General features: G+C 40.2%; 1 protein-coding gene across 1 annotated transcript in view; it reads right to left on the bottom strand.

Annotated features, from left to right (window-relative positions):
* Nucleotides 1-15,762, bottom strand: part of LOC138783756 (sodium channel protein type 5 subunit alpha-like) — a 317,116-nt gene that overhangs the window by 62,476 nt on the left and 238,878 nt on the right. Inside the window, exons 19-20 of the mRNA XM_069958852.1 lie at nt 10,921-11,075; nt 6,722-6,895 (exon numbers count right to left, since the gene is read on the bottom strand). Of these exons, the coding sequence (XP_069814953.1) occupies nt 6,722-6,895; nt 10,921-11,075 (329 nt within the window). The remainder of the gene's footprint in view (nt 1-6,721; nt 6,896-10,920; nt 11,076-15,762) is intronic.

Genomic DNA, 15,762 nt, shown 5'->3' with positions numbered 1-15,762 from the left:
AAGTACTGAGTCAGACTGTATATGGTTGTCAAGTTGCAAGTTTCCATGTTGAACGTTTTCAAACTAAGAAAAGAAAGGATCTAAAGGAGGATGCTGCCGTGGCCTCTGCACACAGTAAGTCCCATTTAACATAACATTAATTTTACATGTTTTAAAATGTTGGCGACCAAATATTCTATTTGGCGCCTACATTTTTCAGGTTAGGAGCCAATGGCTCCTAGGTAAATTTTTTAGTCTGGAGCCCCGCTTTAAAGGGGTGTTCAAGAGATTAAAAAAAATTAATGTTTAATACATTGCTTTAATGAATTTATATTACTTTGCTGCCACCAGGTTATAGCCCTGCAGTTCCCGTTCTCCTGCTCTGTTCCAGCTCTATACAGAGCAGGGGGTTTGTTCCCCCCCGGAGAGGAGACCGAAATTATAGCCCTGCAATTCCCGACATAAACAATGGTGGCAGCAGAGGGACCGTGTCGTCCCTTAATGAAGCCAGACACTGGAAGTATGTTAGTAAATAAAATAAAATAGATTTAAAAAAATAAAGTTACAGTACAAAGTAATATAGCTTTATTAAAGCAATGTATTGAAAAACTTTTTTTTTTTCCTTCGGAGTACCCCTTTAAGCTACATCTTAGAGCCTACTCTTTGCAAAGAGAAATATTCAGCTTTAAAATGATAAGGACTAAAATATTGTATGAAATGTTAAAATCTGTGTTAGTATTCTATATTTTCTATCCTATTACAGCAAAAGAAAAACGTAAATGACAGCAGTGCTTGATCCGGCACCTAATGGACCCTATTGACTATAATGGGGTCCATCACATTTCGGTCATGGTGGCATGCACTACTTTGTCTGGTATTTTTAATGGACTCTGCAAATGAGGCTTTCAGCACAGATGTGAACACGGCCTTAACCTATTCCTGAAAGTGAAGGCTGCCAGTGAAGAAGACAATTGTGCTTGTATTATTGTGCTGTACAGTGTCCTCTGCCTTCTCGCTCAGAGATGGTGTTTTCTAAAGGGAAGAGCCCCGGCAGTCATGGGAACCCCATGCAAATATCAGGTGAAACAGCACTAAAGCCTCTCAATGGAACTTGCGGAAGGTTAATCAGCTTTTGTGTGTTAATCCCTCCGACACAATTAGATACTTCCAGGGAATGATTTGCCAACAACACAAGATTAGAGCAGCGGACTGATAAAACTAGCCTCTTTGTCGGCATTGAAAATGAGATTTTTATTTAAAGCCGGTTTTTCGTGCCACTTAGTACAGGCTGGCAGCCAGATCCATACAGGGTGAAGGAAGATGCTATAACGGATTGTCTCCCAGCTATCCCTTATATACACTGCAGCCTGTCAATCAGACAACTTATTGAAAGATATTGACAAAGTAGAACGGGCCCAAAGATGGCAACAAAAATGGTGGATGGTCTAGAGCATAAAACCTAAAATCAGGAAAGGCCTGAAGAACTAAGGCCCTATTACTTGGATAATCGTTTTGTGTAAAAGCAGGCAACGATCGAACGACCAACAAGAAATTTTCTGCTGCTCATCCACTATGTTGGTGGGCAAGACAAGAATGAGCTTTCCATTTCTAAAGAATTTAATGGGAGCATAGGGAATAGGAGAACATACTGTAGGTGGTTATTTCTAAGCAACATATAATAAAGTAGTCTTTCAGAAACAACTGTAATAGCAAAGTCAGCAATTCCATGTTTTCCAGGCAGCCTTATGGCTGCATCCAACTTTTCCAGCCACCAGTAATCAAATGCCACAAGCTCGAGTTTGGATGAACTGAGTGTGCACAAGCGTCACTCATCTCTAGTCCAAATGTTTATGGTGTTTGTTTAGCCTCCAACTTCTACAATGCCAATGAACAGGTCTGTTACATGGAGGCCCTACCTCAAAGGATTTGATGCCACAAAACCCCAGAACATCTTCAGGGGTTTTATGAAGTCCATGCTTTGATGGCTCTGGGCTATTTGGCAGTACTACACAATATTAGGAGGATGGTTTTAAAACTCCTCACTGATCAGTAGATAAAGCCAGGAGAAGTGCATGACTAAGCAATTTTACACGGGCCGATCAGAGGGAGTAAGCGAGCGCCGACCTGTTAGGTCTGCTCTTGCTTGCTCCTCGTTCCCTGCTCGCTGCCGTCACTATTACACACACCAACAGCAAGCGGGTAAGCACGTGGGGGGGGGGGCTCCCTGGACAATCTGAAGACCGCAGCAGATTGTCGCTATTGTTGTTTTTCATCTTTCAACATGTTGAAAGACGTTAAGAGACAATGATCAGCCAACATTGTGCATGTTGGCTGATCTGCCTTTTATTAAACAAAGCGATTATCAGCCGTAAATCGCTTCATGTAACAGGGCCTTCACTCCCCTGACTTTTCCACCTTGCTGCACAATATTGAGCCATGAAATGAAGGACCTAACCTTGCACTTCTCCCAGATATATTTAGAGAAGTATCCCTAATGACAGGGCTAGGGATGGTCCGAACTCTCAGAGGTTGGGGTTCGTATGAACCCGAACGCTCGGCATCAGATTCCCGCTGTCTGCCTGCTCCGTGGAGCGGGTTGATACAGCGGGAAGACCGCCTGGAAAACTGGGATACAGCCTATGGCTATGGCTGTATCCCAGTTTTCCAGGCGGTCCTCCCACTGTATCCACCCTCTGCATGGAGCGGGCAGACAGCGGGAATCATTACCGAGAGTTTGGGTTCGTACGAACCCGAACCAAACTCGGTTCGGACCATCCCTAGACAGGGCCACTTTAATTTGCTGGCCGATCAGTATAGTATACTGTATTCACGTAAAGTCAATACAGATTTTACAGTGGGTTTAGTAAAGCCGATCTATTTGACACACATTTACTTATTTTAACGGTTACATTTAATGTAGTTAAACCCGGAGCCATAATTTTTGCACACGTCTTAAGAATCTTTAAGATAAGACGCCATTATTGTCTCCTCACTTTACCCAGAAGGGACATTCCCACAATCCAGCTGCTTTATCTTTTTAAACTCGGTAAAGCTGGTAATTTTCTCTTCATAGATTGGAGTTTACAACATTGGACAGATTGTACACGTAAAATGCTTTAGCAAAACAGCTCAATCAATGTGAATAAATAGATCTAAATAAATATGCTCTGGGATAGCTGACAAATTCCAGTCTGTCAGGGGAATCACATCTTAACAAAGTACATTTGGCAGAGCTCTAGCTAGAAGAGGAAGCTTATAGCGGCTTATTTCAACAAACATATTATCTTGCTTCACTACCTGAAATCTACAGCCGCATCTGATTGTTCTGATTGTTCCTCCTATATAGAATATGTTAAGGTTTTGCTGCTGCAAGAGGCTTTATATATATTTACCATTGGATGTGATGATTAATAGGGTGTGCTTTCCTATAAACAGCACCACAGCTGTGCACAGGTTGTGTGTGGTATTACACCTCAGCTCTATTTACCTCAATGATAGACAGAAACCATGGATCTGTGTGATGCAATTCTGAATAAAGGCAACTATGCTCAGTGTCGGACTGGCCTACCAAAGGACCGGAGGATCCTCCGGTGGGCCCCCAGCTTTATAACCTCCACTAAGACTGACTGATATGTCGTTTCTCACTGGTTCTTCATTGGTGGGCCCCCAGAATCATTTCATCTGGTGGGCCCCAGATACCCTAGTCTGACACTGACTATGCTTTTTTTAATACTGCCCTCAAATCCTGTCACGACTGCAGTCCTAATGACTCAAACTGACAGCATCATAGATCGCTATGGTCCATGATCAGACCAGCATTAGTGGATGTAATATGGAAAAATGTTCCAATATTACATTATTTGAGCTGTACAATTCATTTAAAGGAAGTTCTGTGGGGTAAAAAATCACTACGGGCAGGACAAGGGGGGAGAATAAAAAAGCCAATATGCTTGACGCTCCACGGGCCCGCACTGTGCCGCATCACACAGCTCCCGAACCTCGCCGGCTGTCATCTCCCAGGTTCCGGGTACATCATAACTCGGGTTTGACGTCACAGACGGGTAGGACTTAGCCCATTCAGCCAATCAGTGACTGCAGCAGTGTCCCACCCCAGTCACATAGCCAGAAGGGCGGAAAGTGGCTTTGGCACCTGTAAAGACAGGTGACTTTAAAGTCTTTTTTTTCCCCTGTAATGATTTTTTACCAATCACTGGACAATACGGGACAACGTCACGGCAAGTGATTGGCCTGTCACTTCAGAGACTGACTCAAAAATTCCAGTGCAGGCAGAAGTTTGAAGAACACCGTGGAGCATGGACACATATGTATAAAGTCATTGGCCATTGGCCATGCATCACTATTACACGTAGCAATTCATGGTTATCGGACGATCATTTTTCAACTTTTCATACTGTTAAATACAGATAGCAACAAAGGGTGTGATTTATTCACATTTGTGACCTATGCAGATAACAGCTGGTTAGTGGTTCTGTGCATATTGAGAATATTTTAGAAATATGGGAGATTCATAAAATGTATGTATTGTGTAATACCTAGTACAGGGTCCAGGTGGTGCAAAGAAGACATAATAGAAAATCCCTGTGTCAGTTATCTGCCCTGCGTTTAACACAGATTTTTATTTGAATAGAAACAATATAAAAATATATATATATCGCTTTTATATAGATATAATAAATGACGGCGCCTTTAACGCTAAACCGGCCCAGGAAGGATCTGTTATTTCGAGCCTTACTAAATATTTCCGTTTGCTCTAAGAATCCTCTGTTCCTCTACATGAGATGATTATACTGCAAAGAAATGCAACTTTTTGTTACGGGAAAGCTGCCAGATAGAATGGACATCATATGCTGTTCAATATTCAACCAGACGGATACATCTCTTTTTTTTGTCCACTTAGGATGACCTCAGAGAACATTTTTACCTCTTAAAAGATGACATGTAAAAAGTCACAAACAGAAAATACCAGGAGAAAAAGAAGCAAAAAATCTCAGTGTCGGATAGCCCCGGATTCAGTAAGTCATGGAAAAAAATTTAGTATAACAGAAATGATCAGGCAACTTTTTTTACCACATAGTTTAGCAATTTTTTTTTTAAGTGGCTGGTTATGGAAGAAACTGAGGACTTTTTATTGAGTTGTTTATGTAACGATCAAGACTAATAACTAATTCTTCCATCTTATAGTTCACTGTCTGTTGAATAAATTAAGGGTCAGTGCCATATTATTTCAATGCTTTGCATTATTTAAGGGATGTTCCTATTTCAACCAACGTAGGTAAATCTGTAGGGCACATCAAGTTATATATTAGTCACCTGATATGTTGCTTTTTTCCTCCCATTAAAGGGGTTATCCAGTGCTACAAAAACATGGCCACTTTCTTTCAGAGACAACACGACTCTTGCCTCCAGTTCAGGTGCGGTTTGCAGTTAAGCTCTATTCACTTAAATGAAACTGAGCAGCAAAACCTCGCCCAAGCTGAAGACAAGAGTAGTGTTGTCTCTGGAAGAAAGTGGCCATGTTTTTGTAGCGCTGGATAACCCCTTTAATGACAGCTCATTGTCTAGGTTATGAACCACCACTCTGCTCTAAAAGCAGTCGTCTGGCTGATGATAATGTATACAGTATGTATAGATATATATGGGGGAGATTTATCAAACATGGTGTAAAATGAAACTGGCTCAGTTGCCCCTAGCAACCAATCAGATTGGTTGCTAGGGGCCAGTTTCACTTTACACCATGTTTGATAAATCTTCCCCATAGTGTATGCATGTACAGAATATTATATATTAAAATGTACACTACAGCTACTGTATGTTTTTACAGCAGAGGGGGGGTCGGTAACCCAGACAATGAACTGTCGACAAAAGGAAGGAAAGTGCAGCATATCCGGAGAAGGAGAAAAGTTGGGTAAATTAATGTATATGCAAAAGTATTTAATAGTTTCATCCACTCAAATGTCATGTAATATAGAAACACACTGTAGAAAGTTATGTCCCAGTCCAATGGAACTTATCACTGATCACACCAGGTGTAACTCCCGACACCCGCTGCTACCCTGTGATAGAGGTGTGGGAAATGCATGGCACTGTGATCTACTTCCCATGCAGCAGAACATTTGACTTGTTAATCCCCCAGAATACAATGAACGGAACAACACCCACTGACGCGCATTCCCTCCGGTTTTGAATCGGTGTGATCAGCAACTTTTGACAAGTCTGAGAACATGTCAAGATTTACTGCAAACGACAGCAACTTTTTTAACATGTGGTTAACGTTATGTAAGTCAGTTTTGTTTTGTTTGTTTTTTTCCACCATACTTTAAGAACAGGCAGCTTTATGACTTTTCTTCATTGTTGTTACGCTGTAACTTTATGCTTCTGTACCATTAAAACAGAGTAACAAAGTATAATAAGTAGCATTGAGTGGAGAGGTCGAAATGTTCGGAATCGGCAACTTTTCTGAACCCGAATGATCAGTATTTGACTCCCCGCGGCATTTGACTCCCTGAACAGTTTGGCCTCTCCGCTTAACAGTTATAAGTTTTATATGTGGTGCCTTCTATTTGTCTGTATTGATTAAAGATGGTGGCACCTGTTCCAATGCAACTTACACCCACGTAGACGGTGCATTTAATACACTTGAGTCACCCCCAGTTATTTCCTCTATACAATAGGTGCATACAAGTTATAAGACCACAGTTATATAATCCACAACAATACTTACACCAACAATGAAGAAATCCAGCCAACACCAGGCATTGGTGAAGTACTTCTTGAAACCATAGGCCACCCATTTGAGGAGCATCTCCAGAACAAAGACGTACGTAAACACCTTATCTGCATATTCCAAAATGATTTTTAGAACTTTTTTCTGGTCGATATAAATATCTTCAAACGCCTGAAAAACAAAACATCTAGATTGAGTTCCGGCTATAACATATAGTTGACATAAATTCTGAACTAAAGTCCTGCTTTTCCATCCCTATGGCAACTGAAAGAGTTTTGCTAACTTAATAACCACATAGTGTTTTCTTTTGACCTGTAGCTAAATTATGACTAACCGCGACAACTTTATCAAAAAGAACACCCGCACTGATAAAAATGGCATGTATTACTAGACCACTGACAAAGACTATAGTGGGCAAAACTATACATGACAAAAACAATATGAAAGAAGTGAAACCGCCAGTTATACAACCTACATTGCGAAATGAATCACCTGTCAATCACTTCCTCCTACAATTTATTTCATTTGGGTTCTAGAATGTTGGTTTAGATAATTCGGAATACCATCTGGTCATCAATGAGCATTCCCATATGCATCAATTTAGCTAAATATTACCCATACAGAGAAACTAGACTTTTCATACTATGATCATACTTCATGATCTATAATAAATAGAGATGAGTGCAACTTGAGAATGCTCAAGACTTTGATTACCCATGGCTGAAGAAGATGGATGCAGCCCTATGGAGTCCTACAGCCTATGGCCATGTTCATACAATGCATGAGACCAGCCGTTTCAGATATGGCCGGTGTCAGATAAGATCATAGCGCTGATGAGTTCTGATGCGGGCGCATCAGTGTGCGCCCGCATCAGAACTCCCCACTGCACACAATGGAGCGTGCGGCCAGAGCCACGCGCTTCATTGTGTGCACTGACAGGTTCTCTGCGGCAGCTATTCAATGAATAGCGGCCGCAGAAAACCGGCATGCCAGTTTTTTTGGGCGCCGCTAGAGATACCGTCCGGGGCGTATACTATGTGTATATGCTCCGGCTGGGATTCCATAGACGGAAACGTAACATATATTTTTGTATTAATCATGGCCGTTGTTGCAATCCGCAACAACGGCCGTACTTTTATGAAAATATACGTTGTGTGAACGTTGCCAATGGCTGTATCTATGTTTTTCAGAACTCCCAACTTCTTCAGTCACCGAGTTGCGCCCATCTCTATTAATATAAGATATATAATATTTCAGGAGGTGATGTACAGTATCTATGTAAAAACAGACTATACCTAGAAGAGAAGTAACTGGACAATATGCTAATTCTAATGAGTATTTTGGTTTCGGCACATATTGTTAGAGGAAGTTTCCAGACAATGATCTATCCTTAGATTTTGAGACTAGTGGGGGTCTGACTGCCAGCATCCCCACCGATTAGTTTATTGAGGGAGCTGCAAGTCTTATGTGAGTGCTGCAGCCTTTTTGTGGTTTACACACAGCTAGCGGCTGTACCTGGTATTGCAGCTCATCAGATTTAGAGAGTAGCTATCATTTAAACAAACTTCTGACACATCCTAGTGACCCATTACAAATCTGCCAGACCCCATCTGATCGTTGGAAGGGGCAAAAGCAAAGAAGCTGTATGCACTTTGCCCCTTTTTCTCTGCTTTAAACATCAATTAATTTCATATACAGGAAGCCCAATAGACTTCAACTATAATGTACACCCCTAGCTAAGGTTAAAAAAGCACAGTGTGCCCACCTATCCTTTTCTGCCCCTTTATTCTAACAATCAGCAGGGGTCCCAGACCCAGAAAAGTTGTGTTTGCTGAAATGATAGATACTCTTTAAGGGTGCCTTAACACAGAGATTTATCTGACAGATTCGGGAAGCCAAAGCCAGGAACAGACTATAAACAGAGAACAGGTCATAAAGGAAAACTGAGATTTCTCCTCATTTGAAATCAATTCCTGGCTTTAGCTTCAAAAATCTGTCAGATAAATCTCTCTGTGTAAAGGTACCCTAAGAGAGTGGAAAACACCAGTTACAGCTGGTACAAAATGTATGAAGCTGTGCCTGATAAAAAAAAATAAGTAAGTATAGCTTATATATCTAAAAAAAAAATCTTATGAAAATCTCTGTAATAAACTTATTATATTTTTAAATAAAATATTTTATTCTAATATATATTCTCTATCAGTTCATCTCATTGGGAACATTGGGGGAGATTTTTCAAACATGGTGTAAAGTGAAACTGGCTCAGTTGCCCCTAGCAACCAATCAGATTCCACCTTTCATTTTCCAAAGAGTCTGTGAGAAATGAAAGGTGGAATCTGATTGGTTGCTAGGGGCAACTGAGCCAGTTTCACTTACACCATGTTTGATAAATCTCCCCCATTGATTTATCAGGGAATAAAATTGTACAAAATATATGAACAAAATAATATTTTTATTATATAAAGAACAATATATTATATAAAAATAATAACAATTATTTTAGGATATTGTTTTAATGTCATTTTTATAATTTCGCAAAGTCACGCTAGTCACGCAAGCGAACAAACCCAATCCCTGTAATACAATCTGAAGAACGGAGCTGTTAGAAATCCGACGCTCCCGTAAACACGATTATTGTGACTTGTTTCAGTAAAACATGACATCATTTTAGTCAATGAGATTACACCCATGCTGTACAGGAAGGATGTCTAATAAGATCATATCTGTGTCACCCAAGGGGACTTTAACTATTACCAATGTGCAACCACTCAATTTCTAGAGATGTGAGAAAACAGAAGTTCAGGGAGAAAAAAAAATTATTTCTACGCAATGTAAATCATATTGTGCACATGCATCTATTTGGGTGATTGAAGCCGGGGGGTAATGAGAGGCGATGGATTAACAAGACGTAGTTTCCTGTGCGAGAAGCCTGGACCGTACATATATTTATCTATGAATCATTATTGAGATAAATATAAGTCGGAGAGGACTGACATGAGTGATGACTTCCTGTGAATACATATTCATGTCGGTCCATGGCCTCAGTGTCAATAACAATTATATATCTGGACCTCAAGCACAGGAAGCCAAATAACTCACAAAAATGTATTGAAGGAAAGCAATAAAGGAGTAAATTGGATAAAACAACACATGTCCATTTCAGGGATATGGTCTTTATAGCAGGAGAAGCACAGCCTTGACCAATGGGGTACTCTGACAGTCTTCTAGTACTTACCAGCTGCTGTATGTCCTGTAGGAAATGGTGTATTCTTTCCAGTCTGACACAGTGCTCTCTGCTGCCACCTCTGTCCATGTCAGGAACTGTCCAGAGGAGAATAGGTTTTCTATGGGGATTTGCTACTGCTCTGGACAGTTCCTGATTTTGACGGAGGTGGCAGCAGAGAGCACTGTGTCAGACTGGAAAGAATACGCCACTTTCTACAGGACATACAGCAGCTGATAAGTCCTGGAGTACCCCATTGGTCAAGGCTCTGCTTCCCCATGCTATAAAGACCATATCCCTTATACAGCTGAAATGGACGTATGTTGTTTTATTCAATTTACTCCTTTAATGCTTTCCTTTAATAGATTTTTTTTAAATTGTCTTCCTGTGTTTGAGGTCCAGATATATAAATATCAACGCTGAAGCCATGGACTGACATGAATATGTGTTCACAGGAAGGGGTACTCTGGCAGTCTTCCAGTACTTATTAGCTGCTGTATGTTCTCCAGAAAGTGTTGTATTCTTTCCAGTCTGAAACAGTGCTCTCTGCTGCCACCTTTGTCCAGAGTAATAGCAAACCCCCATAGAAAACCTATTCTGCTCTGGACAGTTACTGCCACGGACAGAGGTGGCAGCAGAGAGCACTGTGTTAGACTGGACAGAATATACCACTTCCTGCAGGACTTGAGATTTTTAAAAAGAAATAATTAACACATTTTTATAACTTTCTGAAACCAGTTAGGCTGGGTTCACACTGTGTTTTTACAATCCGTTAATTCATCCGTTTGTTTTGTTTTTATGCATAAAATGAATGAAAAAAACCCATTGCAAAAAAGTTGTCTGAACCCAGCCTTAATTTGAAAGAAATTTTTTGGATCATTCGATTTGTTGTCTAGTAGAGATAAATAACATATAAAATAATGAAAATGAAAAGAAAGTCCCGTGCAATCCAAAGATACAAAGTGATACTTACCAATGCGCCGCTGCTGAGAAGAATCATGAAGATGATAAAACTCTCAAACCAGTTGTGTTCGACTATCCTGTAGCAAGTCTTCCTTATTTTCCACCATATTTTTCCCATTCCTTTTGTGATGTCGATTTGACAGCATGGACAATGCCGTAAGCAGCCTAGAAAGGTAAGAACATCCAATGAATAGGAGTTGGAGATGCAGAATATAGAAGGTACAATGGCATAGTGACTTTGGTTGTGGATATATTATGCTCTATTGAGTATTGTTTTAGGAACCAGAGGGTCGAGTCTTCTCTTCTTACATCACAATAATATCTATAGCAGGTAATAGAGTTGCTTAGGATGTGGTCAGATACTTTAAAACAGCACTTTCCTAATGGTATTTAAATGTATCTATCACTTCTTAAAGGGAATCACAATCTGAACATTATTTATCTACCATTTCTTGTATTCACTAACATAGGAATAACTTACTGTAACCCTACAGTGACCTCTTTATAGAGCAACGCTTGGGGGTATCCATCGGGCATGTAGCTTGTGACATCCTATATATTCTGTACTGTGTTTCATAATGTTACAGTTTTTGAGTTATTTGAAACATTACAGACCATGGTTAGCATCTTAGCTCATCAGATACACAGAAGCTATGGCTCAGCATCAACAATGGCCCAGATTTACTAAAACAGTCTAATTCTTAAACAGTGCAAAATTTAATGGACATGAGGCTGACTGATAAACCTGGGGTATATGAGGTCTGTCTAGTCTTGTTTGGACCAATTACTACTTACTTCCTTTAAGCCAGAATAAAGTGACAAAATTTTGAGCAGTTTAAAGGGGTTATCCAGCGCTACAAAAACATGGCCACTTTTTCCCCACTCTTGTCTCCAGATTGGGTGGGGTTTGGAACTCAGTTCCATTGAAGTAAATGGAGCTTAATTGCAAACCACACCTGAACTGGAGACAAGAGAGGGGGGAAATTGGCCATGTTTTTGTAGCGCTGGATAACCCCTTTAAGCAGCACCCCATTGAAGTAAGCCATGTCCCTTTTTATTAAGGTCACTTTCCTTTTGTCAGAATGTAACACAGTCATGTAAAACACTTGTGCATTTGCAATAGGAAATGTGGGCCAATGTTTAGAGCAGGGATCGGGCCGTGTCAGCCCTAAAACTATTGTAAAAACTACAATTCCCATCATGCCTGGACAGCTAAAGCTTTAGCTTAGGCTGCTCAGGCATGATAGGAATTGTAGTTTTCCAATAGCTTGACGGCTGAAGGTCCCCAATCCCTGGTTTAGAGGCATGATGGAAAATGGAAGGCTCTGTTCACACCAACATGAAGGCTTTTTTGGTTTAAAAAGAAGCCGCAGTTATATTGGACAGCTATGTTATGAAATGAATACTAATTGGCTTCTATTGGCTCATTAATACACTTCTCTTGATACAATACAATAAAACATGTTTAGAACCTAAACACAATGATCACACGTCTAAGAATTGTATAAAAGTTAGGGCCCGGTCAAGTTTCATATCTATCTATTTAGACTTTTAACTCAATAAAAAAAAAAAAAAAAAAATAATATTATATATATACATACACATTATATATATATATATATATATATATATATATATATATATATATATATATTTATTTTTTTTTTTTTATTTATTTTTTTTTATTTTTTTTATTGAGTTAAAAGTCTAAATTCACTCAGGAATACAGTTGAATAAACTTTGAGTACACTCCTGAGCATTCGGCATTCAATTAGCGGTGGCTGCTGAAGTTGGATGCAGCCCTAGTGACTCATTAGGGCTGCATCCAACTTTAGAAGCCACCGAGAGGAAGGTTTCAGGTGGAGGGAATGTTACTAATAGTTTTTTTCTGTGAACTAATTTTGTTCCTCTAACCCTGAGCGATCAGAATTTAAAGTCAGGCAACTGATGTTTGGCTATGTATTTCCTCAGTTACAGCCAAAAGAACGGTTGACCATGTAATATATAGACCAGCTAGGTTGATCAGCTCATGAAGAGGAGAAATACCTGTCTATGATATTAAACCATTGAAAGTAATTAATAGAAGCTTGAAATGTAACAGGTTCTCTTTAAAATAATTAATTATTCTATTTAAAGGGAAACTGACAGCATGTATATGCACATATGTTCCTGGCAGGCTTTATCTGCAACTTTGTAGTTTCTTTTTAATGCTGGGAGGGTTAATCTGAGGTCAAGTTGATGATTATTCCTCCCGGCATTACAGAGTTGAAGATAGGACATTAGCTGTCTCGGAAGGGAGGGAGAGGGGGAGAGAAAAGCTAAAACACGTTTTTTTTTGTGTCTTCAGCAGAAGTTGAGAATTGGGGGAAGGAGACTGAATAGATAATAAAACGTTTGGAATGAATTGCTACTGTCACCATGGGCAGCAACATATGAAAAGTTATGTTTGAGTGGAATACCCCTTTAAAGCATGAGGATGATGCAAGGGGTGTTAGCTGTAACTTATAGCTGACAATCTTATGCAGCAGCCAGAACTGGAGCTAACTAATGCTGTGGTCAATAACAGCTGTGGCCTGTAAAGAGTTTAAAAGTAGTAAGATGTTCCCTCTGCGCCATATCTTCATACCACTCCGTGACATGACCATCGGATGCCAAATGGTTTTCCTGGCCAACGTTCTCTTGTCGATCTTCAACATACTGTATATGTTATTTATTGCAAATCAGGGAACCCAACCATCTATATGTTATGTAGTTAGAGATGAGTACTGCTCGAATGGGTTTGAGTCAGATCACTCAGCATTTGATTACCAATGGCTGGCAAAGTTGGATGCAGCCCTGGGAAAACATGGATACAGACAATCTATATATTCCAGGACTCCCTGCATCCAACTTGGTCAGCCACCGGTATTCAAGTGCCGAGCATCCGATTTAAACATGTTCCGAGTCGTGCTCATCTGTAGATGTAATCTATGCAATCTTAGGGTGAATTCACACATACCATACCCACAGCGGATTTCATGCTGCGAGCTTGCAGCTAAATCCACTGCGGTTACCTTCCCTATCACATCAATTAGATTACATACGCATGTAAATGCTGCCCCCTTAACCAGCTACTGCCCAGAACATACTTTACCAGGTCAGTGATCATCTGAGGCTCTCGGAAGTTCCGCCAGCCAATCAAAGACTGCGGCGCGGCACGGCCGTGCACTGATTGGCTGAGCGGGACCTACCGGAACCGTGAGCCTCCGATGCAGGTGGAGCGTGGATCAAGTAAAGTATGCCCTGGGTGGCGGCAGCTTAAGGGGCCGGTTTTAACATACCTGCTGTGAGTATGTAATCTCACTGAAGTGACAGAGAAGGTACCCGCAGCGGATTTCGCTGTGAACTCGCAGCATGATATCGCTGCGGATACGGTAAGTGTGAAGCCACCTTTACACTGTACCTGTCGTTATAAAAAAAAAACTTTTCACATGATTGGTCCGGGTCTGAGTGTTCAGATCCATACCGATTGGGAGAGCAGGGTGAAGACCATAGCTGCAGCGCGTAAAAAAAAAGAAAAGAGCCAGACTCCTATGGAGCCCATTATAAGTCCAACTCTTTCTTTTAATTAAGAGCGGATAGTGATCGGTACGGGTCTGAACATTTAGACACATACCGATCAAAACTTTTGACAGGTCTCTATGACATAAGTTTCTTTTTTTTTTTTGACAAAAGTTTTTTTTTTATAACGACAGGTACACTTTAAGGAGCTTCTTCTACCACTGTGATACACATATAGTGTAATCTTTTATCCACAAATGATCTTTCAGGATATAATATTCCCCAAAATATTGTCCTTCGCCTATTGTCATTGATCGTGTATAACTGGTTTGAGCAACTGTAACACCAATATTGACTAAAATGAGTTTGGTGGTTCGTCATAAAAATCAATCAATCTCTCTCATGTGTACGGCCACCTTTAGGGATTAAAGTGGTTATCCAGCGCTACAAAAACATGGCTACTTTTCCCCCTCTCTTGTCTCCAGATTGGGTGAGGTTTCAAACTCAGTTCCATTGAAGTAAATGGAGCTTAACTGCAAACCGCACCTGAACTGGAGACAAGAGAGGGGGAAAAGTAGCCATGTTTTTGTAGTGCTGGATAACCCATTTAAATACAAAAAGGGATAAATTTGGGAGTTTGGCCATAATATACTCCCATACACTTCCCTAACTTCTTTTATATTCCAGAACTCTAAAGACCTTTACAGGATATTAGGATAGTTTTCTGTTTCGGATACGTGCAACACCAGCTTAAAAAAAAATAGGCATGTACAGTACTATAAATGACTACCTTTCAACCCTTCCTAAAAAAAAAAATAGACATGTTCCTTTAAGGGACAGTTTGCCCTTATCAAAGGCGCATGTTGTCAGCGATGAAAGGTAACTGGCTGGGAAGTCAGGACAAAGAACGAAAATAGTAAATGGTCTGGCCAGTGTGCTACCATAAAATGTCATTCGGCTAAGTATTAGTCTATTACAGCCCATGCATGGAGTTCGGTGCTTTTTCTAGGGGTGAAGGATAAATTACAATTCAGGTACTAAGCGCTTCATTGTGAATGTGACACATAATATTTTTGCACAATGCCACGGCGGTGATTACAATAAGCCACGATGACTGGATGACGAGAAACGTTATATACCTTACATTAGTTGAAAACAAAAACTTTACTGTTAACCCAAATAGAATCCTGGTGTTCTTTGCAGGTTATAAGAAGCCGACTTTGTTATTAGATTTCACCTTTCTGCCTCATGTTAATAAATTAAATAGGTCTGACATTTTCCCTTTGGAAAGAAGCGTTTGAGTCATTCAGTG

The sequence above is a fragment of the Dendropsophus ebraccatus genome, chromosome 2 (genome assembly GCF_027789765.1).
Source record: "Dendropsophus ebraccatus isolate aDenEbr1 chromosome 2, aDenEbr1.pat, whole genome shotgun sequence".
NCBI lineage: Eukaryota > Metazoa > Chordata > Amphibia > Anura > Hylidae > Dendropsophus > Dendropsophus ebraccatus.
This window is presented reverse-complemented; position numbering and strand designations above follow the sequence as displayed.